The 23,858-nt window shown below is 41.2% G+C and overlaps 1 protein-coding gene and 1 long non-coding RNA gene across 3 annotated transcripts in view; one reads left to right on the forward strand and one right to left on the reverse strand.

The window, feature by feature from the left end:
• Nucleotides 1-9,392, forward strand: part of RNF217 (ring finger protein 217) — a 96,646-nt gene extending 87,254 nt beyond the window's left edge. Inside the window, exons 4-6 of one of the 2 annotated variants that reach the window (XM_056566466.1) lie at nucleotides 2,211-2,381; nucleotides 4,141-4,212; nucleotides 7,448-9,392. In XM_056566466.1, the coding sequence (XP_056422441.1) occupies nucleotides 2,211-2,381; nucleotides 4,141-4,209 (240 nt within the window). In that variant the 3' untranslated portion in view covers nucleotides 4,210-4,212; nucleotides 7,448-9,392. Of the gene's footprint in view, nucleotides 1-2,210; nucleotides 2,413-4,140; nucleotides 4,213-7,447 lie in introns of both variants that reach the window. The other variant, XM_056566465.1, reaches the window with a different exon arrangement.
• Nucleotides 665-21,891, reverse strand: LOC130362279 (uncharacterized). Its single transcript, XR_008891341.1, has 3 exons — nucleotides 21,453-21,891; nucleotides 4,125-4,237; nucleotides 665-831 (listed from the first exon to the last, which is right to left on the reverse strand). It is a non-coding gene; the product is annotated as an uncharacterized LOC130362279 (long non-coding RNA).
• Nucleotides 21,892-23,858: the final 1,967 nt, after the last annotated feature.

Raw genomic sequence — 23,858 nt, forward strand, 5'->3', positions numbered from 1 at the left:
ATATATATATATATAATATTATCTATCTATCTCAATTATTTTTTTGTTCTTATTTTAGTCATTGGACACAGAATAAAATCTGCAAAGAAAAAAAACCTTGCCAGCAAATACACAACATTGATTGCAGAAAAACTTTTAAGGTTGTACCTGTGGAATTTCTTGGGCTCCTTTCACACTATAAAATTCATCCCTTTTTAAAGATCCGTTTAATGTTCCGTTATGAAAACCTTTAAAATCGGCTGTTAAACGGCCGTTACAAAATCCCATTATAGTCTATGGGATTTTTACATTATCCGTTTTAGCCCGTCATAGCCAGTTATTAATAACAGATGTTGTTTTGTAATGGGGGACAGAATAGTGCATGCACAGTATAACATCTGTTATTAATAACTGGCTATGAGGGGTAAAAAGGGATAATGTAAAAATCACATAGACTATAATGGGATTTTGTACCGGACGTTTAACAGCCGATTTTAAGGGTTTCCATAATGGAGCATTATAACGGGTCTTTAAAACGGATGAATTTATAGTGTGAAAGGGGCCTTAGATGAAATCCACTGCGTATATGCGATGTGTGGACATACAATTAAGTGTGTACATGGGTTTTATTCCCTAAACATAACCTCCAGAATAAGAAACATAAATATGTTTTCACTATAGTTCTATGTCTTTATTGCATCTACTTTCTGTCAAACTTTGTGTCTATACACGGGTCCAAATATTGCACATGATGGGGCATAGACCCCCTCTGCTGGTCTTGTTGGGTATTTCAGCATTCATTTTCCATGAAACATTTTTTCCATTTGCCAACAGAAACTTAAAGAACATAATCTGTAAGGGAAGTATTATAGTTATGAATATTTTTAGCTGCCAATGAATATTTAACTATGCAAGATTTATTGGGATAAGTTTCTTTAGAATACAGTAACAGTGACACATTGGATATAAAAATCTGCAGCAGTAAATGTGTAATCAATCCGAAATAAATCTGCAGTGTTTCCACAACATAAATTGACCTGCTGCAGATTAAAATATATATATATATATATATATATATATATATATATATATATATATATATATATATAATATATATTTATGAGAGAGACTGACACATTATAAATATGGTTTACAACATGTGAGTCTTAAACACTGTTAAAATTGTGCCAGACTGAAGGGGTATCAACTCTGTAAAAGGGGGTGTGATTTAGCAAGCTTGGACTAATCTTGAGCTAGACAGTCTACCGATGCCCCAGATTTATCAAACCGGGTGAGTCACTGATAGATGTGGCACCTTTACCAATGATCTGCCCGGTGCCACTGAAATCAGTCTCTCCCGTCCTCCGGCCCGTTTTCTTTCAGCTTCTGAGGCCCGACATGTAACACACTGCTGAGCTAATCACTTGCCGCAGTGTTAGGCTGAGTGGCAGTGTGATGTAAGAGACCTTCTTTCTGGTGCTTGGGCCTGTTACATCGCACTGCCGCTCAGCCTATTTCTGGCCGAGGTGGGACATTGTTGCAGCCTGCAATTAGCTCAGTCCAGTATTACGTGTTGGGCCCCAGAAGCCAAAAGAACACCGGGGCCGGAGGATGGGAGCGGTAAAGGTAAATTACAGCATATTGTTTTTATTGCGGTAGCCCATGCAGAAAAACTAAGAATTAAACATAGCTGGATAATACCTTTTTAAATCAACTGTTGAGGAGCTATCTCCCGTAAAGATCTTGTAGCCTACAATGTTGTCATCCAAAGGATGAACTGCGTTTTTTTTTACCATTCATTATTTGTATACGTATAACGCTTAGAGGTGGCTGTATATACAGAAGTAAAATTTTATACAGCTGTAGCAGAAACTTGCTATGGATACCTCTGCAATATTACTGAGGACTCAACCTGATAATTACTGCGATTTCCTGATCTGTTTAACTTAAAGGGGTACTCTGCTGCTCAGGGTTTGGAACAAAATGTTCCAAATGCTTAGAGCCGGCGCCGGGAGCTCGTGATGTCATAGCCCCGCCTCTCATGACGTCACGTCCCGCCCCTGCAATGCAAGTCTACGGGAGGGGGCATGACAGCCGCTCTGAGCAGCGGAGTACCCCTTTAATGATAAGCTCTGTTTTATTGACAAGTCCTCTACTATATTTGTATACCTACAGTTTAGCTTCTTAACTTGGTAAAGACACTGACATTTACTTTACATCTCACCTTCCAGGTCCACATTCAGAGAACAGAAGGATGTGATCATATGACCTGTTCTCAGTGTAACACTAATTTCTGCTACCGTTGTGGGGAGAGATACCGTCAGCTGCGATTCTTTGGTGATCACACGTCAAACCTCAGTATATTTGGATGCAAATACCGCTACCTCCCCGAGAGACCGCATGTAAGGAGATTAGTGCGAGGCTCTGTTTGTGGTGAGTGCATGAATTGCTAGGCATTTTATTAGCATGACAACACAATGCTTATTCCCTAAGAAACAAAGGCTGACATTTATCCTCGTCTTTAGACTGTTTTTTGTGTCTAGAAAAGGGGTAAAAAAGGCGCAAACAGGGTTTATTTGCGCCTTTTGGTTTACACATTTACACACCTTTTTGTGAAAAGGCGCAAAGCCACTGAAAAGTCTCTAAAACGACACCAGCCCAGACTTAGCTTACCTTTTTGGTGTATGTGAAGAGAGAAATTTCAGAAAATGTGGCCTGCACAAAATGTATCAAATGCTCTATGACCATATAATAAATTTGGTGCTCCTACACATTACCAGCACACAACAAAAAGGTGTAGAAAAACAACACTTACACCTACAATGATAAATGCCCCCCAAAATCTTTAAAGATCCAGTATTACATAAAGACAATCTGGCAAATTAATTCCCACTATTACACTTCACCTTTAATGTGTACATAAAACAGCTCTTTTGAAAGCTCTTTTTTTGTGGGGAGGGTTAGCTTAGGGGGCCTAGAGTCTAGTGGTGGTTATACTGTATTGATACACCCCACCCCATTTCTGGTTCAGGGAATAGTCAGAAGGGTAAATACCTAATTATAATACTGTGTTGGTGGGTATGCTGAGGGGGATAGTGTGCTGTACACTGAGGGAGCTTGTAGGGGTTAAGGGCAGCAGGATCTCCTGAGATGTACAGAATCTGTAATATACTGCCGTCAGTGATATATAGCGGGGTTCCCTGTTTATCACGTGGCTGGCTTCTCTGTGTAATATGCTGTGCTTGGATCAGACAGGTTTTTTTTACACAGTGATAGATGTGAACAGATTGTAGCAATGTGGGGTCCCTATAATGTGCATTCCTTTGTGTTATGAGAGCGGCCAGTGTATTTCACATACAGGATCTCCTACAAGCCCCTCTGACAAATTCCTGAACTAAAACCCTGATAACTCTGAAGTCGTGTATATCAATAAACTATGAAGACCACAAGGCTCAGGGCATTTTAAGCTATCACATTGTATTAAAAACTCTATTTTTGGGGAGGCCGCAGAACTCAAACCATCAAACAATATATGTGCTGTTCCTTTATATAATTGTAAAGGTTTAAATAATGCATGAGATTTGCACCATTCTTGTGTGAAAGATTTTATACAGCCACGTGTGTGTGTGTGTGTGTGTATATGTATGTATATATGTATGTGTGTGTATATATATATATATATATATATATATATATATATATATATATGTGTGTATATATAATATATATATAAAATAATGTGTGTGCAAAACCATTCCTGGTTCATTGTTTACATTTAGATTCCCACTTATTACAAAAATATACATTCCCTCTATAGTACATTAATGATCTTTTAAAGGGGGTGTTCTAAAATAGCTTACTATATTGCTGGAGCTGATTGGGGGGGGGTGTATTTGCCTACCTTTGGTCCCCTGCAGCTCCCATTCCACTCCTTCTGGTCTCCTTCTGTTTCTCTGTTTCAAAGACAGAGAAGGACCTGCCCACTTAGCCAATCAATGGCCCAGTGATGGGCTGAGCGGGCAGGTCCTGCTTTGACCCTTCATCTCGGAAGCAGGCAGACGAGGTAAGAAGGAGCTGCAAGGGGATAGGCAAGTATCTTTTAAAACACTGGAATACCCCTTTTAATATTTAAAGAAACTGATGACCTCTTTTGTTTTTCAGCTGGGAAGCTTCTTATTGCACCCTTGCTCCTCATCATTGGCCTGGCATTGGGAGCTATTGCAGTTGTAGTAGGTAAGAATTCTTCTTGCAATATGAGCTTCAATGGGATTCAATAGACAATGCAAAGAGTTTGTCAATACACTTAGAAATTTCATGTCAACACCAGTCTGTCTCCTGGGATTCATCCAGCTCTGAATCTAAAATATCTGGACTGTCTTATTTCTCTTTCAGTCTGTTTGTGCAGTTGGGAACCATCATTTAGTAGGGTAGACACTGTTGAGGAATCTTTTGGCCAGTTCTAATTGTGATTTGTGTAAAAATCAGTATGGCACGCGCTAGTACAGAATACTTGTATCAAATATATAGAGAGAAAGTCATCATTTATAATGTTTCTATTGAAGTTGAGATAATGGGGGAGATTTATCAAAACCTGTGCAGAGGAAGAGTGGTGCAGTTGCCCATAGCAACCAATCAGATTGCTTCTTTCATTTTCCACAGGCCTCTAAAGAGGCCTGTGGAAAATGAAAGAAGCAATCTGATTGGTTGCTATGGGCAACTACACCACTCTTCCTCTGCACAGGTTTTGATAAATCTCCCCAAATATCTTTTGGCTTAGATTTTATGAAGGTTGTAAGCAATAGCAGTTACTACATGGAATTTTTGTACTACGTTGGGGTAACACATAACAGCAATTTCAGACATAATTTAGCAGTATGCTGGTCTTTGTAAAATGGTTGTGCAGCCTTTCCCTGTTTAGGGTGTTAGGAGTAGTTAGGGAATATATTCTGAGTTAGTTTAGAAAATATGGTTTAAATTCCATAGTACATCTTCCCTATAAGGTATAGAAATATACACTACTAGTATAGAGAAGTGTGGTCATCTCTTGTATATAGGCTAATACTAGGCAACTGCTCGGTCACATTCGAGTGCAGCCTTGTTGGGTTATGTTTTAGGGATTCCCTAATGAATAATACCAGCCAATCGGACCCACATCACGTTCACAACAGGACAGACATACTAGAGAGACAGTGACAAATCTTACCATGTCCAGATAAAAAAAAAATAATAATTGATCCTTTATAATAAACATTTATGTAACTACAGGTTCCCTTTAAATTGATGGATTATTCCTTAAAATTAAAATATTTTATATCTACAACTGGCATGGAGTTATTTTCAGCTTTGCCCGCTGGCAGCTGAACACATGTAGCCGTCTGCTCACTCCGGTCATAATCTGGGACACCTGTTACATCCTACTGCAGACTGTATACAAGCTTATATATACAGATGGAGGATGGACCTAAATCCACATTTAATATGTAAATCCTTTTCAATGCCTTGTATGTATTTATTGTTTAAAATCCAGTATATACCACATGGGACTTCCAAAAAAGAACATATGCCCTCTATGACTATTAAAATATTGTCACCAGATAGAAATGTCTGATTGCAGAAACACTTGGCATGCAGTTATGTCTCAGGTAGACATGTCAATGATTGCACGTCTGCTCTGATTATATTCTGGATCTTGACACAAAAAGGCATAAAAGTGCTTCACCTGCTGCTTTATAAAAAAGGCTCTCATGCTTTTGGGTAGTGTACGTCTTGGCGAGAGATCAGTGACTGCAAAACATGCCTCTATGACACACTTTAAGGCATTTTGCCTAGTTTACAGACTTCGAGAGGGGGCACATCAATGGATTGAAAGAAGCAGAATGGCTGTTTTGATTAGTTGCCTGCCATCTAGGCCATTGGGAGCAGTGGTTGTTAGGGCCCACATGGTGAACAGGCACCACGTGGCCCAGAGAGTCTACAGGTAGACAAAATCACTGGCTCTGTTGACTAACACAAGCAGCTCCCACAGTTCCCTTGTCCACCATCCAGACTCAGTGGCCACCTTGAATACACACCAGTCTCTGCCTGGAACCATTTCCAGGTACTTGGAAGAAGGAAATTTGGTGTCCAATGAGTGTCCTGCCATTGACAGCCGGCCATAGTTGCCTTTTATTAGTAATTGTGTTGTGAAGGAGAAACTTGGACCTTTATCATATTTCCTTTTTAGTTCAGTTTGGGTTTAAAAGAAGCTGTCCTTTTCCTATGCCCTTATATCCAGAGCAATGAACAGATTCCAATACAAAATCACTTGATACTTTGTGGTAGATGTCCACCACTATTTATTTATTTTTTTACAACAGCAGAAACCGCAGATTACAAATCAAGAGGTCAAGTAAAGTATAAGCTCCCAGCCCTTTAAAGACCCTTGTTTAGATACTTTAAAAAGTAATTTATTGATATGCAGTAAAAAAATAATAATCAGTTACACATGTGAATATACACTTGGGACACCATATAATGAATGCCTCAATACCTGATATAAAAATCAGAAAAAGTGAGCCAAGAGAAAAGAAATAAGAAATAAAAAGAAATAGGGGAATCATTACACTGTAGTGACTGGATGGTCTGAATGATGACAGCGATCTCCAATCTAATCAAGAAATAGAAGTCCACAAATATCCCTACCTTATGGTCAAGAAAGAAGGGGTTAACAGGACCTCTCGCGTCCACAGTAAATACACCCTTTCTGGTAAACAAAGTTACCACTTGCTTACTTGACACAAAGGTACTGATTCACCACAGAAATCAGGTATAGGTCAGAGTTAGATACGCCTCATGTGAATTGGTGAATAATAAAAATAAACATTACAGTTTTGTGCCCTTTTGTTCCGACGCGTTTCCCCCCATAATATTGGGGTTTCTCAAGGAACACCTGGGTAGATTAGTCCTTTAGATAGGGACTGATGTCAAGGAGCAAGGCTGGTAATAAATACAGCTGTAACATACCCCCATGATCAAGACATCCGAGAAAGCGCCCAATGGCGTCTGATGCACGCCCGTATCTATCAGTGCATCCGCACCCGTGCATGGAAGCACTGACGGATACGGGCATGCATCGGACGCCATTGAACGCTTTCTCAGATGTCTTGACCATGGGGGTGTTTTGACTGTGGGGGTGTTTCTTTTCTCTTGGCTCACTTTTTCAGATTTTTCAATCGGGTATTGAGGCATTAATTATAAGGTGTCACGAGTGTATAATCACATGTGTAACTTGGATTATTATTTTTTAACGCATATCAATAAAGGACTGTATCTAAACAAGGGTCTTTAAGGGCTGTGAGATTAGATGTCCACCACTGCCTTACTTATATTGTGCTATTTAATAGATACCAGAAGAGATTTTTACCTATTTTTTTTTTTTTTTTTTAAAGGAAACACATTATAATGTAACGCTGTCTTTTTTTCCCTTTAGGATTATTTGGACTGCCTATCTATTGCCTTTGTAAAAAGCAACGTAAAAGAACAAGGACTGGTATGCCGTGGTAAGAGTGGAGGACTTCCTGAAGCTTGAAAAAAGTCCTGTGGGGGCCAAACAAATGCTGTGTACCGGAGAACATTACCTTTTATGTCACCTGGTCTTGGAACATGAACAATAGACCACCATTACTTCAATATTCCACTTTAACAGCCCCCAAAGGCAGACCATAATGGCACGGAAGGACGGTGCACTCCCAGCTGGAAATGCCCAGAATTGCTGCTTTTTTATTTGTGATATTTGTATTTTTATTTTGGAACATGTATATGAATTGCCATTCCCTTCATAAAAGAGTAGACTAGATTTTATTTTTTTTTCTTCTTTTATTTGTTAGACAATCAAAGTAATTGTTCTGATTAGAACTTGAAGGCCTGAGCAACCGGCGTCTATTCCTAAAGCCTTTGTCACAATTGGCCTGCTGATAGACGCCTTGAATTCTAACTATTGGAAAGTTTTACCAAGTCCAGTATAGAGCAAAGTCAGCAATGATGGCCACAGCATAGAGATCTTACATATGGAATGTGTATGAGTGGGATACGGCTATTGAGATTTATAAAATTGTGTCATTTTGTCACAGGGTTCACACCACCTAACGCCTTGTGTATCTTTAGAGTTAAGCTGTCTAGCTCCTGTTAAGGCACCTCCAGTGGGAATACAATAGTGCAGTGCTGTATATTATTAGAAAAATCAATTTCTTTATCGTTTCTTATGCTGATGACTCAGCCATAGAGCTGTTCAATTGAACACGGACATAAAAAAATGTCCGCTGCCTGTGTTCATCTATACAGTGATGTTCTGGCACAAAATGGCATGCATTCTAGCTTCCAGATCTTTTTCTCATGGTGTCTTACTGGTATAAAAATAAGAAGCAATGTCCAGTACAGTTCCTCTACAGCAACAAATAAGATCAGCATTGAATCCACTGCTTAGGGCAGTGTTTTCCCAACCAGGGAGCCTCCAGTTGTTGCAAAAGTACAACTCCCTGCACCCTGGTTGGAAAATACCTACTTAGGGTGTCAGAAGTATGTACATTGGCCCTGATTTACGAAGTGTGGGGTTTTAATTTGCGTGGAATATTGCTTTAGACTTGCATGATGCCTATCTATTTACTATGGGGATTCACAGGTGGGGACCAACTTTTTTGGTGAGAATTTCCAGCCATTTCTTCACAGGATAATAGTAAATAGGTTGGGTTGTGAAACGTGCCCCTTTTTGAGTCAACCACTCCCCTCTTGGGTTTATTTTGGAGCATTGCGCCAAAAATTCTGGTGCAGGCATATGTGATGCAAGGCACAAAATTGTGCTGCGCTGTCACAAAAGCAGGTCAGGTTCACAATAGTAAAATACCTTGTACTGCTGCTTTAAAGAGTGCATTTGTAGGTACAAACTGGCTTGCAGCATGTCAAACAGCTGGTTAATGGAGGTGCTGGGGGGGGGAGGGGCTATTGAGCAAAGCAAATAACACAGCTTTGTACCAGTAATAGCCGTCCCAGTATGCTAAGTTATAGAGAAGAAATTGTAATGGCTGCACGTGATCTAATATACAGCTACAACTGCCTAAGGTGGGGGACATTTTTTTAATACCATGTGCCACATGAAAGAAAACTTGATAACATTTAGATTTCTATTAGATCTGTGAATATTTTAGGAGACTTTCCGAGCTTGCCAAGAACAAAAATGCCAAAATGAACTAGTGTTTTTGTTTTGCCAATAAACTCTTCTAGCTAAATGGTGTACCACTCCTAAACGAACTTGGGGAAATAACTTATTCTACAGTATTTTCTGCAGGCTTAGCAAACAGTTCTTTAAAATGTTCAGATTCCTTTTTCATGTAAGGGAAGTCCATTAAGTGTGAAGCCAACAGAAGGTTTTTTTTTTTTTTTTAAAGGAAAAAACTGCATAGAAATTTCAGTCATAGGAGCTGGCACTCTGTCGTGCTATTGTACATTCAGTGGCCCCATTATGAGGTACACCATTTTGTTACTGGGTAGCTCCAGAACAACTAAATTCTTAACAGTTACTGGAAACCTTTTTGTTGACATTATAGGATCACATACTTGCTACCGATTTGCTGGCAATTTAACCTCTTAAGGACCCAGACCATTTTCACCTTTAAGGATGGGAGCATTTTTTGCACATCGAACCACTGTCACTTTAAGCATTAATAACTGTGAGATGCTTTTACTTATGAATTTGATCCAGAGATTTGTTTTTCGTGACATATTCTTCTTTAACAAAGTGGTACATTTTTGTCGATACTTGCATCATTTCTTGGTGAAGAATTAAAAAATTTTGTGAAAAATATTTTTTTTTTTTGCATTTTTCTAACTTTGAAGCTCTCTGCTTGTAAGGAAAATGGACATTCCAAATAAATTATATATTGATTCACAAATACAATATGTCTACTTTTATATTTGCATCATAAAGTTGACATGATTTTACTTTTGGAAGACATCAGAGGGCTTCAAAGTTCAGCAGCAATTTTCCAATTTTTCACAAAATTTTCAAATTCTGAATTTTTCAGGGACCAGCTCAGTTTTGAAGTGGATTTGAAGGGCCTTCATTTTAGAAATACCCCACAAATTACCTCCTTATAAAAACTGCGCCCCTCAAAGTATACAAAATGACATTCAGAAAGTTTGTTAACCATTTAGATGTTTCACAGGATAGCAGCAAAGTGAAGGAGAAAATTCAAAATCTCAATTTTTTACACTAACATGTTCTTGTAGTCCCAGTTTTTGAATTTTTACAAGGGGTAAAAGGAGAAAAAGCCCCCCAAAATGTGTAACCCAATTTCTCCTCGAGTAAGGAAATGCCTCAAATGTGAACGTAAAGTTCTCTGGGGCGCACTAGAAGGCTCAGAAGCGAAGGAGTGACAATGGGATTTTGGAGAGTTAATTTTGCTGAAATGGTTTTTTTGGGGGCATGTCGCATTTTGGAAGCCCCTATGGTGTCATAACAGCAAAAAAGGGGGTACAGTGAGCCTTAACACCCCACAGGTGTTTATCGACTTTTCGTTAGTCGGATGTGTAAATGACACTTTTTTTTTTTCCACTAATTTACCATTTTTACAAGAGGCAATAGAAGAAAATGCCCCCCAAAACTTGTAACCCCATTTATTCGGAGTATGGAAATACCCCATGTGTGGACGTAAAATGCTCTGTGGGTGCACTACAATGCTCAGAAGAGAAGGAGCCACATTTGGCTTTTTGAAAGCAAATTTTTCTGAAATGGTTTTGGGTGGGCATGTCGCATTTAGGAAGCCCCTATGGTGCCAGAACAGCAAAAATAGCCCCACATGGCACACTATTTGGGAAACACCCCTCAAGGAACATAAAAAGGGGTACAGTGAGCCTTTACACCCCACAGGTGTTTGACAAATTTCTGCTAAAGTTGGACGTGAAAATGAAAAATTAGATTTTTTTTTTTCCACTAAAATGCTGGTGTTACCCTAAATTTTTCATTTTCACAAGGGGTAATAGGAGAAAAAGCGTCCCAAAATTAGTTGGAAATACCCCATATGTGGATGTAAAGTGCTCTGCGGGCGAGCGCCATTGGGCTTTTGGAGAGAATTTGTTTGGAATGGAAGTCGGGGGCCATGTGCCCCCCCAATGTGACCCTATTTCGGAAACTACACCCCTCACGGAATGTAATAAGGGGTGCAGTGAGCATTTACACCCCACTGGCGTTTGACAGATCTTTGGAACAGGGGGCTGAGCAAATGAAAAATTAAACTTTTCATTTTCATGGACCACTGTTCAGAAAATCTGTCAAATGCTAGTGGTGTGTAAATGCTCACTGCACCCCTTATTACATTCCGTGAGGGGTGTAGTTTAGTTTTCAAAATGGGGTCACATGTGGTGGGGGTTCCACTGTTCTGGCACCATAGGGGCTTTGTAAACGCACATGGCCTTCAATTCCAGACACGTTCTCTCTACCCTTTGTGGAAAAAAAATTTGGGAGAACACCAGCATTTTAGTGAAAAAAATACTAAATGAAAATTCTTCAAACATCTGTGGGGTGTTAGGGCTCACTATACCCCTTGTTACGTTCCGTGAGGGTTGTAGTTTCCAAAATGCTGGTATTTATTTTTGCGTTTGTCAGACCTGCTGTAACAATCAGCCAACGATTGCCTTTGAGAGATCAACATTGGTGGCCTATCCTAAGGCTAACAAGTCAGAGGTTAAAATGTCACCAGAGCTCAGGCAAGCGCTGCAGCCTCTTCATTGTTTACCATCAAAGCATAGGCCCTCAGTATTAAAGGCAAACTGTCAGCTCTGTTTTCTGCAGACACCTTTTGGATAGCTGATCTAAAAGCAAATTGTACCTTTCCTGGAGTTGATGGTAGTTGCCAAACATATAAAATTGCTTTTTATTTTAATTTTTTTTTTCTCCACCAAGTGTCAAGGCAGTGGAGCTGAGCTGCTTAAGTGCCAAGGCCTTGCTCTCCATTGCCACCTAGCCCCTCCTTAATTTGATGTACAGAGCCTTGATCATCAGTCAAGGAGTTGCTGGGAGGTTAGGGCAAGTAAGGAAGCGTGTCAGGTTGTGGCACTTAACCGGCTTGACTGCCTACTTGACTTGGAGAAATAAAAAGGACATTTTATAAGTTTGGCATCCACCATCAACTTCAGTTTGCTTTTTACTCCAACAGCTGTCCAAGATGTCTGCAGCTTTTGGTAAGAAACAGCTGACCGATTCTCTTTACAGTCCAAGAAAACCCCTTTAGGATGAGACGCTTTGTGACTTGGTTGGTTTGTTTAGACACTACTCTCTAGCTTTCAGCTGTCTGATTTCAGTGAGCATGTACCTGCTTTCATGCCAGTTTCCCTTTCCTAACAGACAGGAGAGGAATAGTTTTTCTCCATCTTACATTGCTTTTCTAACTGCAGCAATTGTAACCATAACGTTGTCTTCCTCTCATCTTTAACTTGGCTGGCCATCATAATTCATTTTTACCTTCAGCCCTGGACACTTGGGCATCATACTTTAGAGACTGCTGTGTCATAAACTCCCAGAATATCAGTAAATACTAGACCCTCCACAGTTAGTTACAAAAATAGGACTTTGTGTAAAATAGCAAGTCTCTTCATCAGACATGAACAAAGCTTAGTTATACTGAAAACTTGCTTTTTATTTTTCTTGCCCATTGGATCATATCTGCAAAACGGCAAATGTGTGTTTAAAAGCAATTAAAGTTTTCTGAACTGCGTAACACATTTTTCTTTTGATGGTTCTAGCCCCGCTTGACCTTTTTTTCCCTTTGACCCTGCCTGGCAGTTTTATGTAATATACCAGGTATACCTTTATGAAGTGACCACTGAATGTAGAACTTAATGTAAATTCTTATGTAAATGTCCTTTTTAGTGCCAACTAGGGAGTATTTTTAGAACTAAAATATGTAGTAAGATCTACAAGTTTTAAAACTTGATGTATTTATCAAGGGATTTTCATTTCTATGAAACATGCGTTGGATGCCGAGAAAACTATGGCTTCTTTAGATAGACGTTGGGTGGGTATGCTTTCTAAGAGTACGTTCATATGTGTAGATTTTGCTGCTGATTTTCCTGTACAGTGAAGTTATTGCAGCACAATGCGTAAGTGTGAACGTACCCTAACAAAGTATCGGAGCAGGCTCATGAACAATATTTGTTGCTGTAAGAGGACTTGTCATACAGGGCTTGTAAGTTTTCGAACATTAACCAGGTATAACAAACCCTAACTTCCAAATTGGGAGTGAATAAATTCTATTCCAGTTCACAGTTCATAATAAATAGCTTGGCTTCTAAGTTACGAATTCATGTCATTCGCAAATACATTAAAGGAGGTAGCACATTTGTGAAGACTATGTTGATGCCATTTTGAAAGTCATTTTGCCAAATCCATGTAGTTTATAAATGTGATCTAGCTTTACTGCTTTCCTGCCTTTTCAAGGATCATCAGGCTGGTGCCCTGTCCAAAGTCTCAGTCTCAGTCTTAGTCAGAAGCCATAAATGTTGTTGTGTATGGATTGTACTAAAAGCTTAGCCTTGGTTAAAATGGTTCAATGTTACTTAAAGGGGTATTCCAGGAAAAAACTTTTTTTTTAAGATCAACTGGCTCCAGAAAGTTAAACAGATTTGTAAATTACTTCTATTAAAGAATCTGAATCCTTCCAATAATTATCAGCTGCTGAAGTTGAATTGTTCTTTTCTGTCTATGTGCTCTCTGACACGTGTCTCAGGAGCTGTCCAGAGTAGAAGCAAATTCCCATAGCAAACCTATTCTGCTCTGTGCAGTTCCTATGGGAATTTGCTTCTACTCTGGACAGCTCCCGAGACACGTGTCATCAGAGAGCACTTAGACAGAAAAGAACAATTCAACTTCAGCAGCTCATAAGTACTGAAAGGATTAAGATTTTTTTTAATAGAAGTAATTTACAAATTTGTTTAACTTTCTGGAGCCAGTTGAGATATAAAAGTTTTTTCCTGGATAACCCCTTTAAATCTGTGCAACTGGAGGCCAGAATGTATAGAAGTTATTTGTCATTGCCTTATTTTGGATTTACATCCCTTCCACCCTCTTCAGTGAGGTTGTGTTTTAGCGTTCACATGTAGCGGGACGTGTATGTATCTTCTAGCAGGTAATTCTACCAGTACAGTGACCTGTATTGCACTGATAGTTTTCATACTAAAGGTCTTTGGAATTATCCTTTCCAATTGACTGTATGTTTCATTATAAGATACACGCCAAATAAAATATTCTGTTTATCTATTCAACAGATTCTATTTAACTTGATGAATCAATTTAGGTGACGTAGTTGGCCACAATGTGTTGCATTAATATGTACATCTGTACATATCCAACCTAATCTGTCTGAAAACTGCATTATCGTTGTATGCTTTACTTGTTACAAGAGATATTGGAGCAGGGAGCAGAGTAGTTGTAGGCAAATATTTCCCTGCAGTTTTCCTACACACTGTCAACAAGCTACAGTATATAATGTCGTCAAAGTATATACTGCTGTAAATAGAGGATCTACAGGTGTCTAACCGTCATGGCGGGGACAGGGAATGACATTTCCAGCAGTGATTGTGACTTTTGCTCCCTAAATGTTTGCCTATATTCTTATAATCTGATGGACTATGCATTAAGCTTACACAGAAAGTGAAGATTATAGAGGGGGAAGTCCAACATAAAGTGATCTAGCTTATGATAGCTACAGGAGACAAGATCATGTAAGTAGAATCGGGGGGCTGTAGTGCATTGAATCCATTTGTTTTAATTAAGAGTTTTCTAGAACTGGAAAATGTAACTTAAAAGGGTACTCCAGTGGCCAGTGTTCGGAAGTAAATGTTCGGAACGCTGTTTCCGCGCTGTGGGGGTCTGCCATGCCCCCTCAATGCAAGTCTATGGGAGGGGGCATGACGTGTCTCGCCCCCTCCAATAGACTTGCATTGAGGGGCCGTGCCCATGATGTCACTAGGGGCGTGGCCGACCCCCGCAGTGCGGAAACAGCATTCGAAACCTTTACTTCTGAACGCTGGCCAGTGGATACCCCTTTATGGTGGATTTATCATTCCAGTCACTGGTCTGTTTATAGTAAATATTCCTCAGCCATTCCTCTCTTATTGCTCCTAAAAATTAATGGTTAAGTTGACTTTTTTTTTTACCTGTGAGTGAAACACTGTCAAATCAGCGCTGACAAAGCCAGATTGTGTAGGGACCTACCCTATTTATTGGCAAGGGAAGTGGTAACACCCAGTTGTCAATTTATTCATACATTTGTAGTAGGAATAACAAAGGAATGGCCAAAGTCAGGAAAGCTGGCAGGTCCCAGTAAACCATCTAGAAAAAACACTAAAGCAGTTAGGAAAATTCACACCAGACCCTTGTGACGTGATTGTGACATTCTAATATCACTTCTAGGCTTGGGTTACAGTGAAATTTTGGCCCCAGGGGCTGCACGACTAATGACTGCTTGTGTCACCTGTGAGTTGTGCTACATCACAACTAAGCAAATAAAGTGGGGTTGCAGTGTGACCAAAAAGTGACCACAACCCAGCAGTCGCACAAATAAAATCCATCTGAGATGGTTTTTCTTGAAGTGTATCCATAGTGCAATGTGACCACCCCTGTTGTGGCCTTAGGCTGAGGACAGATGCAGCTATTTCAAGGTCCATTTCAAGGTCAAGGTAGCAATATTACAACCAAGTGAAACTGGCCTAAAGAGAATTTTCACCCAGAAATTGTCATTTTGAGTAGCAACCAACTTGGTAAACTTGAAGAGACATTGGAAGTGTTCTGTTTATATGCAGTAGGCAATTTAAAGCGCAGCCATATCGGGTTGTCCTCTTTCAATGTGTGTGAGAAACTGGTGACAAACTCAGCACATTGACAACATGTTCTATCATGTGACAACCAGCAAGGCTGTCCTACATTGCCAGTTGTATGTTTTAGTAATTCCCCCTCTAAGCTCATCAAATATAATGAGGTAGAGTACAAATAACCAAGAGTTTTGATGCGTGTCTCATTTAGTTTCCCCGTAGGTGAATAGTGTGTATTTTAATTTTAGTTTTTTTACTGTTTCATTTAGTTTTTATCGTTTTTATGCGCCATACAATCTTACTGAATTTACTCTCATTGACAGTAGTGTATTTCGTTAAAATACCAATACTACGGCTATAGCCCGTTTATTCTATTTTGTAGACCTTTTCAGGAGTTTATGTAATGTTATGTTAGCTCTGAGGCTGAAATGCAAGATGTTTGCATAGATTATAATTTGGTTGTATTGTTTTTTTTTTTTCTAACTTACATGTTTTTCATTCCTTTTTTTTTCTATAATTTAGCATTATGGGGTAAATGGGTGACTTTGTCTCTTGTACTGTAATTTAATATTTATATTTGGCATTACACACACCATCGTTCTAATGTAACTTATTTAATGATAATGTACAAACTGCACTTTAAGAAATAAGTTGTAATTGCACATAACTTAAACATGGCTTCTAGGTGAAGATAAACATTGGTTCCGTAGGCTTCCATTTGGTGCTGTCAGAGTATGAATGTGTGTTTATACTGCTAGTATATGCATATACACAATGGTTGCATACTTGTTTAAATATACTTTAGTGCCTTATTTCCTGAATCAATTGTTTTCCTGTTAGTTATGTATGACAGTGCCCAGAATGGTCCAGTTTTTCTCTTTGATATAGCAGTTTGAATAGAGATGATAAAAGTTTGCGGTAAGTGAAAATGAACACGCCACCTTGTAACAGGATTCAATTCTAAACCTACAGATAAGTGACTTGTCATTGGAATAAACAGATGGGCTTGGTAATGTTTCAGAAATAAAGATTTTTTATTATACTCTGTTGTCCTGTTTGTTATATAAGCGTGATAATATTACATTACAACTGAAATCCTTGTAATGTGTATACAGTGATCCCTCAACTTACAATGGCCTCAACATACAGTAGTTTTTAACATACAATGGTCAGACTCAACATACAATGCTATGGACAGTCCAGATCTGTGAAACGTGTGACCAATCAGAATGGGCATTGACTGGCAAAACTCCTGTATTACTGAAGCGTATGCACTGCCTGGTGTCTGGTAGCGCTACCCTACAGTACACGGAGGTATTACATGTTCTGTACTACTCTTGCTGCTCTTTTGGACACCAGATGAGGGCAGCTCCATGTTACATTTTTAGGACACTGTGTGTACTGTACAGGACCCTGAAGAAGCTCGTGTCCTCTACATAGACCAGTGCTTCCCAAGCAGGGTGCCCCCAGCTGTTGCAAAACTACAACTCCCAGCATGCCCGGACAGCCTTTGGCTGTCTGGGCATGCTGGGAGTTATAGTTTTGCAACAGCTGGAGGCTCCCTGCTTGGGAAACACTGACATAGACAGTGATTTACAGCTCCCAGCAGATCTTTCTTACTTTTATATGTAAGGACTTGCTTTATCTATATTAGTTATTTACTTATTTTTCTTTAATCCTCACTTTTTCCTATTTGTGGATGACATTTTGGTGGCTTCAGAACCAATTACCAGGTTTCCATAGAGTTCTGGTCTTAACATACAATGGTTTCAACATACAATGGTCGTCCCAGAACCAATTAATATTGTAACTTGAGGGACCACTGTATACTACAATTTAAATAAAAAGTATTAGAAAAAAAAAATTGCCTTTTTAAAATAAACAGATAGTTTGGGGAGGGCTTTTTATCACAGAAATGAATTTATATTACGGATTTCCCCTGTAGCCACAGTTAGTGACCCGACATTGTCTGCAGAGCTAATTCTGTTAGATTTGTGACAAAATGTTGCTTGTTAATAAAAGGGGTTTTCTGAAAGAAGAATATTGATGGCCTATTCTTGAGACAGACAATCCATTGCAGATCAGTGAAGTTCCCGATTCTGCTGTTTGAAGAGCGTGTGTGCACAAGTGTTTTGTTTTCATTGGTTCATAGCCCTATATTCCTTACACTTGGTAGCAGGGCTGTGGAGTCTGTCGGACGAAATTTTGGGTACCTGGAGTCAGTCGGCAAACAATGCACTGACTCCGACTCCTACTAAATTTAGATTGGAATAAAAAAAAAAAGCAAGTTTTAAATGTCCCAATTCACAAAAAGTTATAATTAATGGCTTCTCTACTTTAAGAATAAAGACCGATGCATGCAGTGCCTCATGTAACCGCAAAACGAACACGTTAAGTGACTGTGAAGAAGCATGCTTTTCATGTGCTTTATTATATGGCATGCAACGCACAATTAGGAGCGGCAATACTTATACTTTCCATAGTGTTGTGTTCTGCTGTTACAAGGAACCCATGGGTAATCTAGCCTCTCACTGATAAGGGATTAAGTAAATGTTTTTTGCAGGAGTAGAGACACTTGTATAAGTGAAGGGAATGGAGTGTCAATAGTTCAAGACTGAAGCTGTAAACCATTGGAAAAACTGCTGCCATTCAGCTAAGGCTATAAAAACTTGTAAACTAGATTGTTAGCTTAAAGGGGTACTCCGCCCCTAGACATCTTATCCACTATCCAAAGGATAGGGGATAAGATGTCAGATCGCCGGGGTCCCGCTGCTGGGGACCCCCGGGATTGCCACTGTGGCACTGCGCTATCATTACTGCACAGAGCGAGTTCGCTCTGTGCGTAATGATGGGCGATACAGGGGCCATAGCATCGTTCTGTCACGGCTCCGCCCCTCGTGATGTCACAGCCAGCCCCCTCAATACAAGTCTATGGGAGGGGGCGTGGTGGTCGTCACGCCCCCTGCCATAGACTTGCATTAAGGGAGCTGGCCGTGATGTCATGAGGGGCGGAGCCATGACGTCACGCTGCTCTGTCCCCTGTATCGCCCATCATTACGCACAGAGCGAACTCGCTCTGTGTAGTAATGAAAGTGCGGTGCCGCAGCGGCGATCCCGGGGGTCCCCAGCAGCGGGACCCTAGCGATCTGACATCTTATCCCCCTATCCTTTGGATAGGGGATAAGATGTCTAGGGGCGGAGTACCCTTTTAAACTTTAAACATGACTATGGGATTCTACTAGGGAAATCATGTTTTATAATAAATGCCCCTTCCTGGATCCTCCCACTGCCCTATCTTCAGCAGCAGATCAGCACACAAACTGTTCAATACAGTAGACTGTTTGCTTCCCAGCCAGTAGTCCTGTGGTAATGACATGAATGTTGCCTTTCTTTCCTTCAAGGAATGTATAAAATACATTCACATATTAATACAGAGGAGTCAGGGAGTCGGAAGTACAGAAAACTCCGGAGTCGGAACATTTATCTACCGACTCCACAGCCCTGCTTGGTGGCATCATTCCAGTGACTGGGACAAGGCTGTAATTTCTTGGCTACACCTGATAATCACACTAGTTTTATATATAATTTATGTACATGGTTTTCACAGGGCCTGCATACCAAAAAGTCCCATATGATCCTATCAGAATGTTCTCGGGTGCAGGAAATGACTGCAGAAACAACAGATTAGAGAATTGCTACTTCTGAAATGTTTATTAAAATAGCTTGAAGATGAAGTTAGACTTTAATTATGGCATTTCATAATTGATGGCTGTCACTTAAATGAGATGACCCAGTAAGATAAGGGTCACTTAGTAAATAGAAGTATAAGACTAGAATGCTGTGATATTATCTGTCATATACATCACAAAGTTGCAATTAATGTGACTACAAATGATTGTTCAAATGTGTAAGTTATGACTGTTGGGTCAAGCACATATATTCATACATTACAAGCACTTCATGGCATATTCTCAGCAATATAACAGTCTCTTCCCATCTCTCATTTGTTTTTCATTGGTAGGTCATGCTATTCATAGTGGCTGATAGGCCGATATAGACGACCTACCAATAGACACGCAGCTCTAGCACTTATATTGTGTTAGCTAATTCTGATGCAGTGTTACGTAGAGGGTTGGGGGGGGGGGTGAAACCTTAGCGAAGGCAGCAGTATCAGTCAGGGTCACACCAAAATAAGTGATGATGAAGGAGGACACAGTCACATAGCTCAATTTAGAGGCAACAAGTGTGTCGTTACATTTAGGGATCGACCGATTATCGGTTTGGCCGATATGCACGATTTTGGAAGTTATCGGTATCTGCAATTACCTTGCCGATAATGCGGGTGCTTTAAATCAATGAACTGCAGCAGCTTTAGCAGGGCCAGAGACCGCCACCGCCCGCTTCTCTCCCCCTGCCTGTCCTGAATCCAACCATTGCCGCTGCCTATCCTCTTGCCAGAGACCGCCGCCGCCACTGCCCCATTGCCTCCACCCCGGTGTTATAATTACCTGATCCCGGGGTTCGCGCTACTCCTGGCTCCTGCGGCGTCCTAAGCTGTCGCGCTGCGCAATGACAAGTGATGTCCTCAACACGACGTCACAGTCAGTGTGCACAGTGACAGCTCAGGACACCGCCGGAGCCAGAAGTAGCGCGGACCCCGGGAACAGGTAATTATAAAACCGGGGATGGGTGTGGGAGGCAATGGGGCAGCGGCGGTGGTTGGACTCAGGACCGGCAGGGGGAGAGAAGCGGGCGGCGGCGGTCTCTGGCCAGAGGATAGGCGGGGGGGGGGGGGGGGGGGACGGCGCAGCATCAGTGGTTGAATTCAGAACCCTAGGACAGGCAGGGGGAGAGAAGCGGGTAGGAATCGAAGGTGGTCTCTGGCCCTGCAAAAGCCACTGCAGTTCATTGATTTGAAGCTCTCGCTTTAAATCATTGATCTGCAGCGGCTTCTGCGGGGCCAGAAACAATTTATCAGCGTATACCCGCACACACATTTTACCAAGGATATTGGGGGGGGGGGGAAGAAATAGCCGATAACTTACAGATATTCCGGTATAAATTATCGGCTATCGGCCTGAAGGTTCACAGGTTATCGGTATCAGCCCTAAGAAATCAATATCGGTCGATCCCTAGTTACATTTACTGTCCAACACACATACAGTTCTCACTTACAGGCACCCAAAGCTTGGTTGGTGCAGTTTTGTTTGTTTTGGCACTTTCAGGACAACAACTCATTAAGTGAAAGGGAGTTTGAATCGGCTGTAACTTGCCTTTCTCTGACGATTCCACATCTCACCCACTTGCTTTTTGAACCTGTTTATGTGGTATAAACATGTAGGTGAGTGTCCTTTCTCTTTTAAATGGAATTCCAGTCAACCACTTCTTCAGTCTCCGACAACGGTGGCACCATTTCTCTTGTGACCTGCAACTTGACTAACCTCATTTTTGGTCCTGGTTACACCAATTACCCTGACGTGTAGACATGTGGCAAGTGCTTCACAACCTCAGGAGTAGAGCACAGTGTAGGTAGGTAGTCCCCCCCCCCCCCCCCCATTGGCAAGGTCCCCAGAGTAGGTAGTTTTCCCCATTGGCCAGGCCTCCCTTAGCCAAGATAAAAATAAGTCAAACCTCACCTTCTGGCTCCCAAGTCCTGCACACTTACGAGCACGGCATCTTCTCTTCTTCCCCCGCTCAATGATGGCGGAGGCGCCCCGTACCTTTGAGGAGCTGTCTGTGGATTAGGAGACTGAGAGGGCAAAGAGATGGCATCTCACAAAGCACAGGAGTAGGGAAAAGATGTACAGATGTGGCCAAGCATTTCATAATGTTTTTTAACTTTTATTGAACAATACATGAGGTTTATACAAAGACTCAGTGTTAACCCTTCCGCTGCAGTTCACCCTGACATGCTGGATATCAGCTTCTGACCACATCCTGACTGATGACAACCCATTCTTATCTCTCCACCTGTCTAAACTACTACTCCAGTCGTGCACTGACTGCAGAAGTAAGTCAGGCAGGGAGAGAGGACAGATCTTTCTCTTTCGCCCGGCTCCCTATTTAAAGGAGTACTCTGGCGCGCACTTTTTTCCTTTTATCCCATCCGGGCTGCAAAATAAAAGAAAACACACTTTATCTTACCTGCCAACGAGCCCCCGGAGCTCCGGTACTGGTGTTCGGTCCCCGGGCTGTATTATTCTTACTTCCTGTTAGCTCGGCACGTCACACGGAGCTTCAGCCTATCACCGGCTGCAGCGATGTCCTGCCTTGGCCAGTGATAGGCTGAAGCTCCGTGTGACGTGCCGAGCTAACAGGAAGTAAGAATAATACAGCCCGGGGACCGAACACCTGTACCGGAGTGTACCGGAGCTCCAGGGGCTCGTTGGCAGGTAAGAAAAAGTGTGTTTTCTTTTATTTTGCAGCCCGTACGGGATAAAAGGAAAAAAAAGTGTGAGTACTCCTTTAACCCTGTAGCGGTGGGTATGTGAGAAGCTCAACATACAAAGATTTGGGTCCAAAATCATTGTATACCTGGTGTACCCCACAAACCATGTTGCATAGCAATGTCCTTGTTTATAGACAGATTCACCCAAAACAAATTACAGAAATATTGGGTTTTGACAAAGACAGATTTTTTGTAAAATTTTTATCCCCTTTGGTGACCTAGTGATGTAAAAAGTGTGCTGAAAATCTGCAGCATTTCTGCTATATGTTGCTGTACTCTAAGGCCAGGTTCACACGGCAAAATTTCTGCACTGAATTCTGCATGAATTTATAGCCAATACACTTCAATGGAATTCCTGCAGCACAAATTCTGCTGTGTGAATGGGACAGCAAAATCCCATTGAAGTGTATTGGTTATAAATTCATGCAGAATTCAGTGCAGAAATTCTGCCTTGTGAACCCAGCCTAAGGGTACGTTCACACGTGTGGATTTTTTAGCGGGTTTTCCACTGCGTATTTGAAAGTGGGCGGGCTCTTCTCGGCTGTCCGCAGCAGATTTTCCGCGGCGGAATATACACTGCTGAAAATCCGCCGCAAGCCCCATTGAAGTCAATAGGGACTGTGGCGGATTTTCCGCATCGTAAATTCCGCCGCGGAAAATCTGCTGTGGACAGCCGAGAAGAGCCCGCCCACTTTCAAATACGCAGAAAAATCTGCGCGTGTGAACGTACCCTAAGGCTATATTCACACGGCAGAAATTCTGCATCAAATTAAAGCCCAATAGACTTCAATAGGATTCTGCATTCCCATTCACACTTCAGAATTTCAGCATTCGGATTCTGCACAAACCAGTAACCACCCAAATGAATGCGGACACGGAATTGGTGTGGGTGTGCAGAAATTCTGCTGTGAATATTACCTTACACTGACAAGCATCTAAGAAGAAGAAAAAAATGTAAAGCTGTATTTACCCCTCAATAGTACCAATGGAACCTGCAAGCCCTCATAAACCTATGGCAATGGAACCTGCAAGCCCTCATAAACCTATGGCAATGGAAAAGTAAAATTGAGACAATTTATTTAGTTTTTAATATGCAACAATACAATAGTTAAAGGGTTACTCCACCACTGCCTCAGCGTTCGTAACCTTTTGTTTCGAACACGGAATGCAGGCGCTGGGGCTTGTGATGTCACGGCCACACCCACTCATGACGCAACGCCCTACCAATGCAAGTCTATGGGAGGGGGGGGGGGGGTGATCGACACACGACTTATGGTGGTCCATCAACTTATGATAGGTCCATCTGATGGGTCCTCTTACCTATGATGGGTCCAATGACTTATGATGGGTCCATCTGATGGGTCCTCTTACCTATGATGGGTCCAATGACTTATGATGGGTCCATCTGATGGGTCCTCTTACCTATGATGGGTCCAATGACTTATGATGGGTCCTCTGACTTATGATGGGTCCATCTGATGGGTCCTCTTACCTATGATGGGTCCAATGACTTATGATGGGTCCATCTGATGGGTCCTCTTACCTATGATGGGTCCAATGACTTATGATGGGTCCATCTGATGGGTCCTCTTAC

The sequence above is a fragment of the Hyla sarda genome, chromosome 3 (genome assembly GCF_029499605.1).
Source record: "Hyla sarda isolate aHylSar1 chromosome 3, aHylSar1.hap1, whole genome shotgun sequence".
Classification (NCBI taxonomy): Eukaryota; Metazoa; Chordata; class Amphibia; order Anura; family Hylidae; genus Hyla; species Hyla sarda.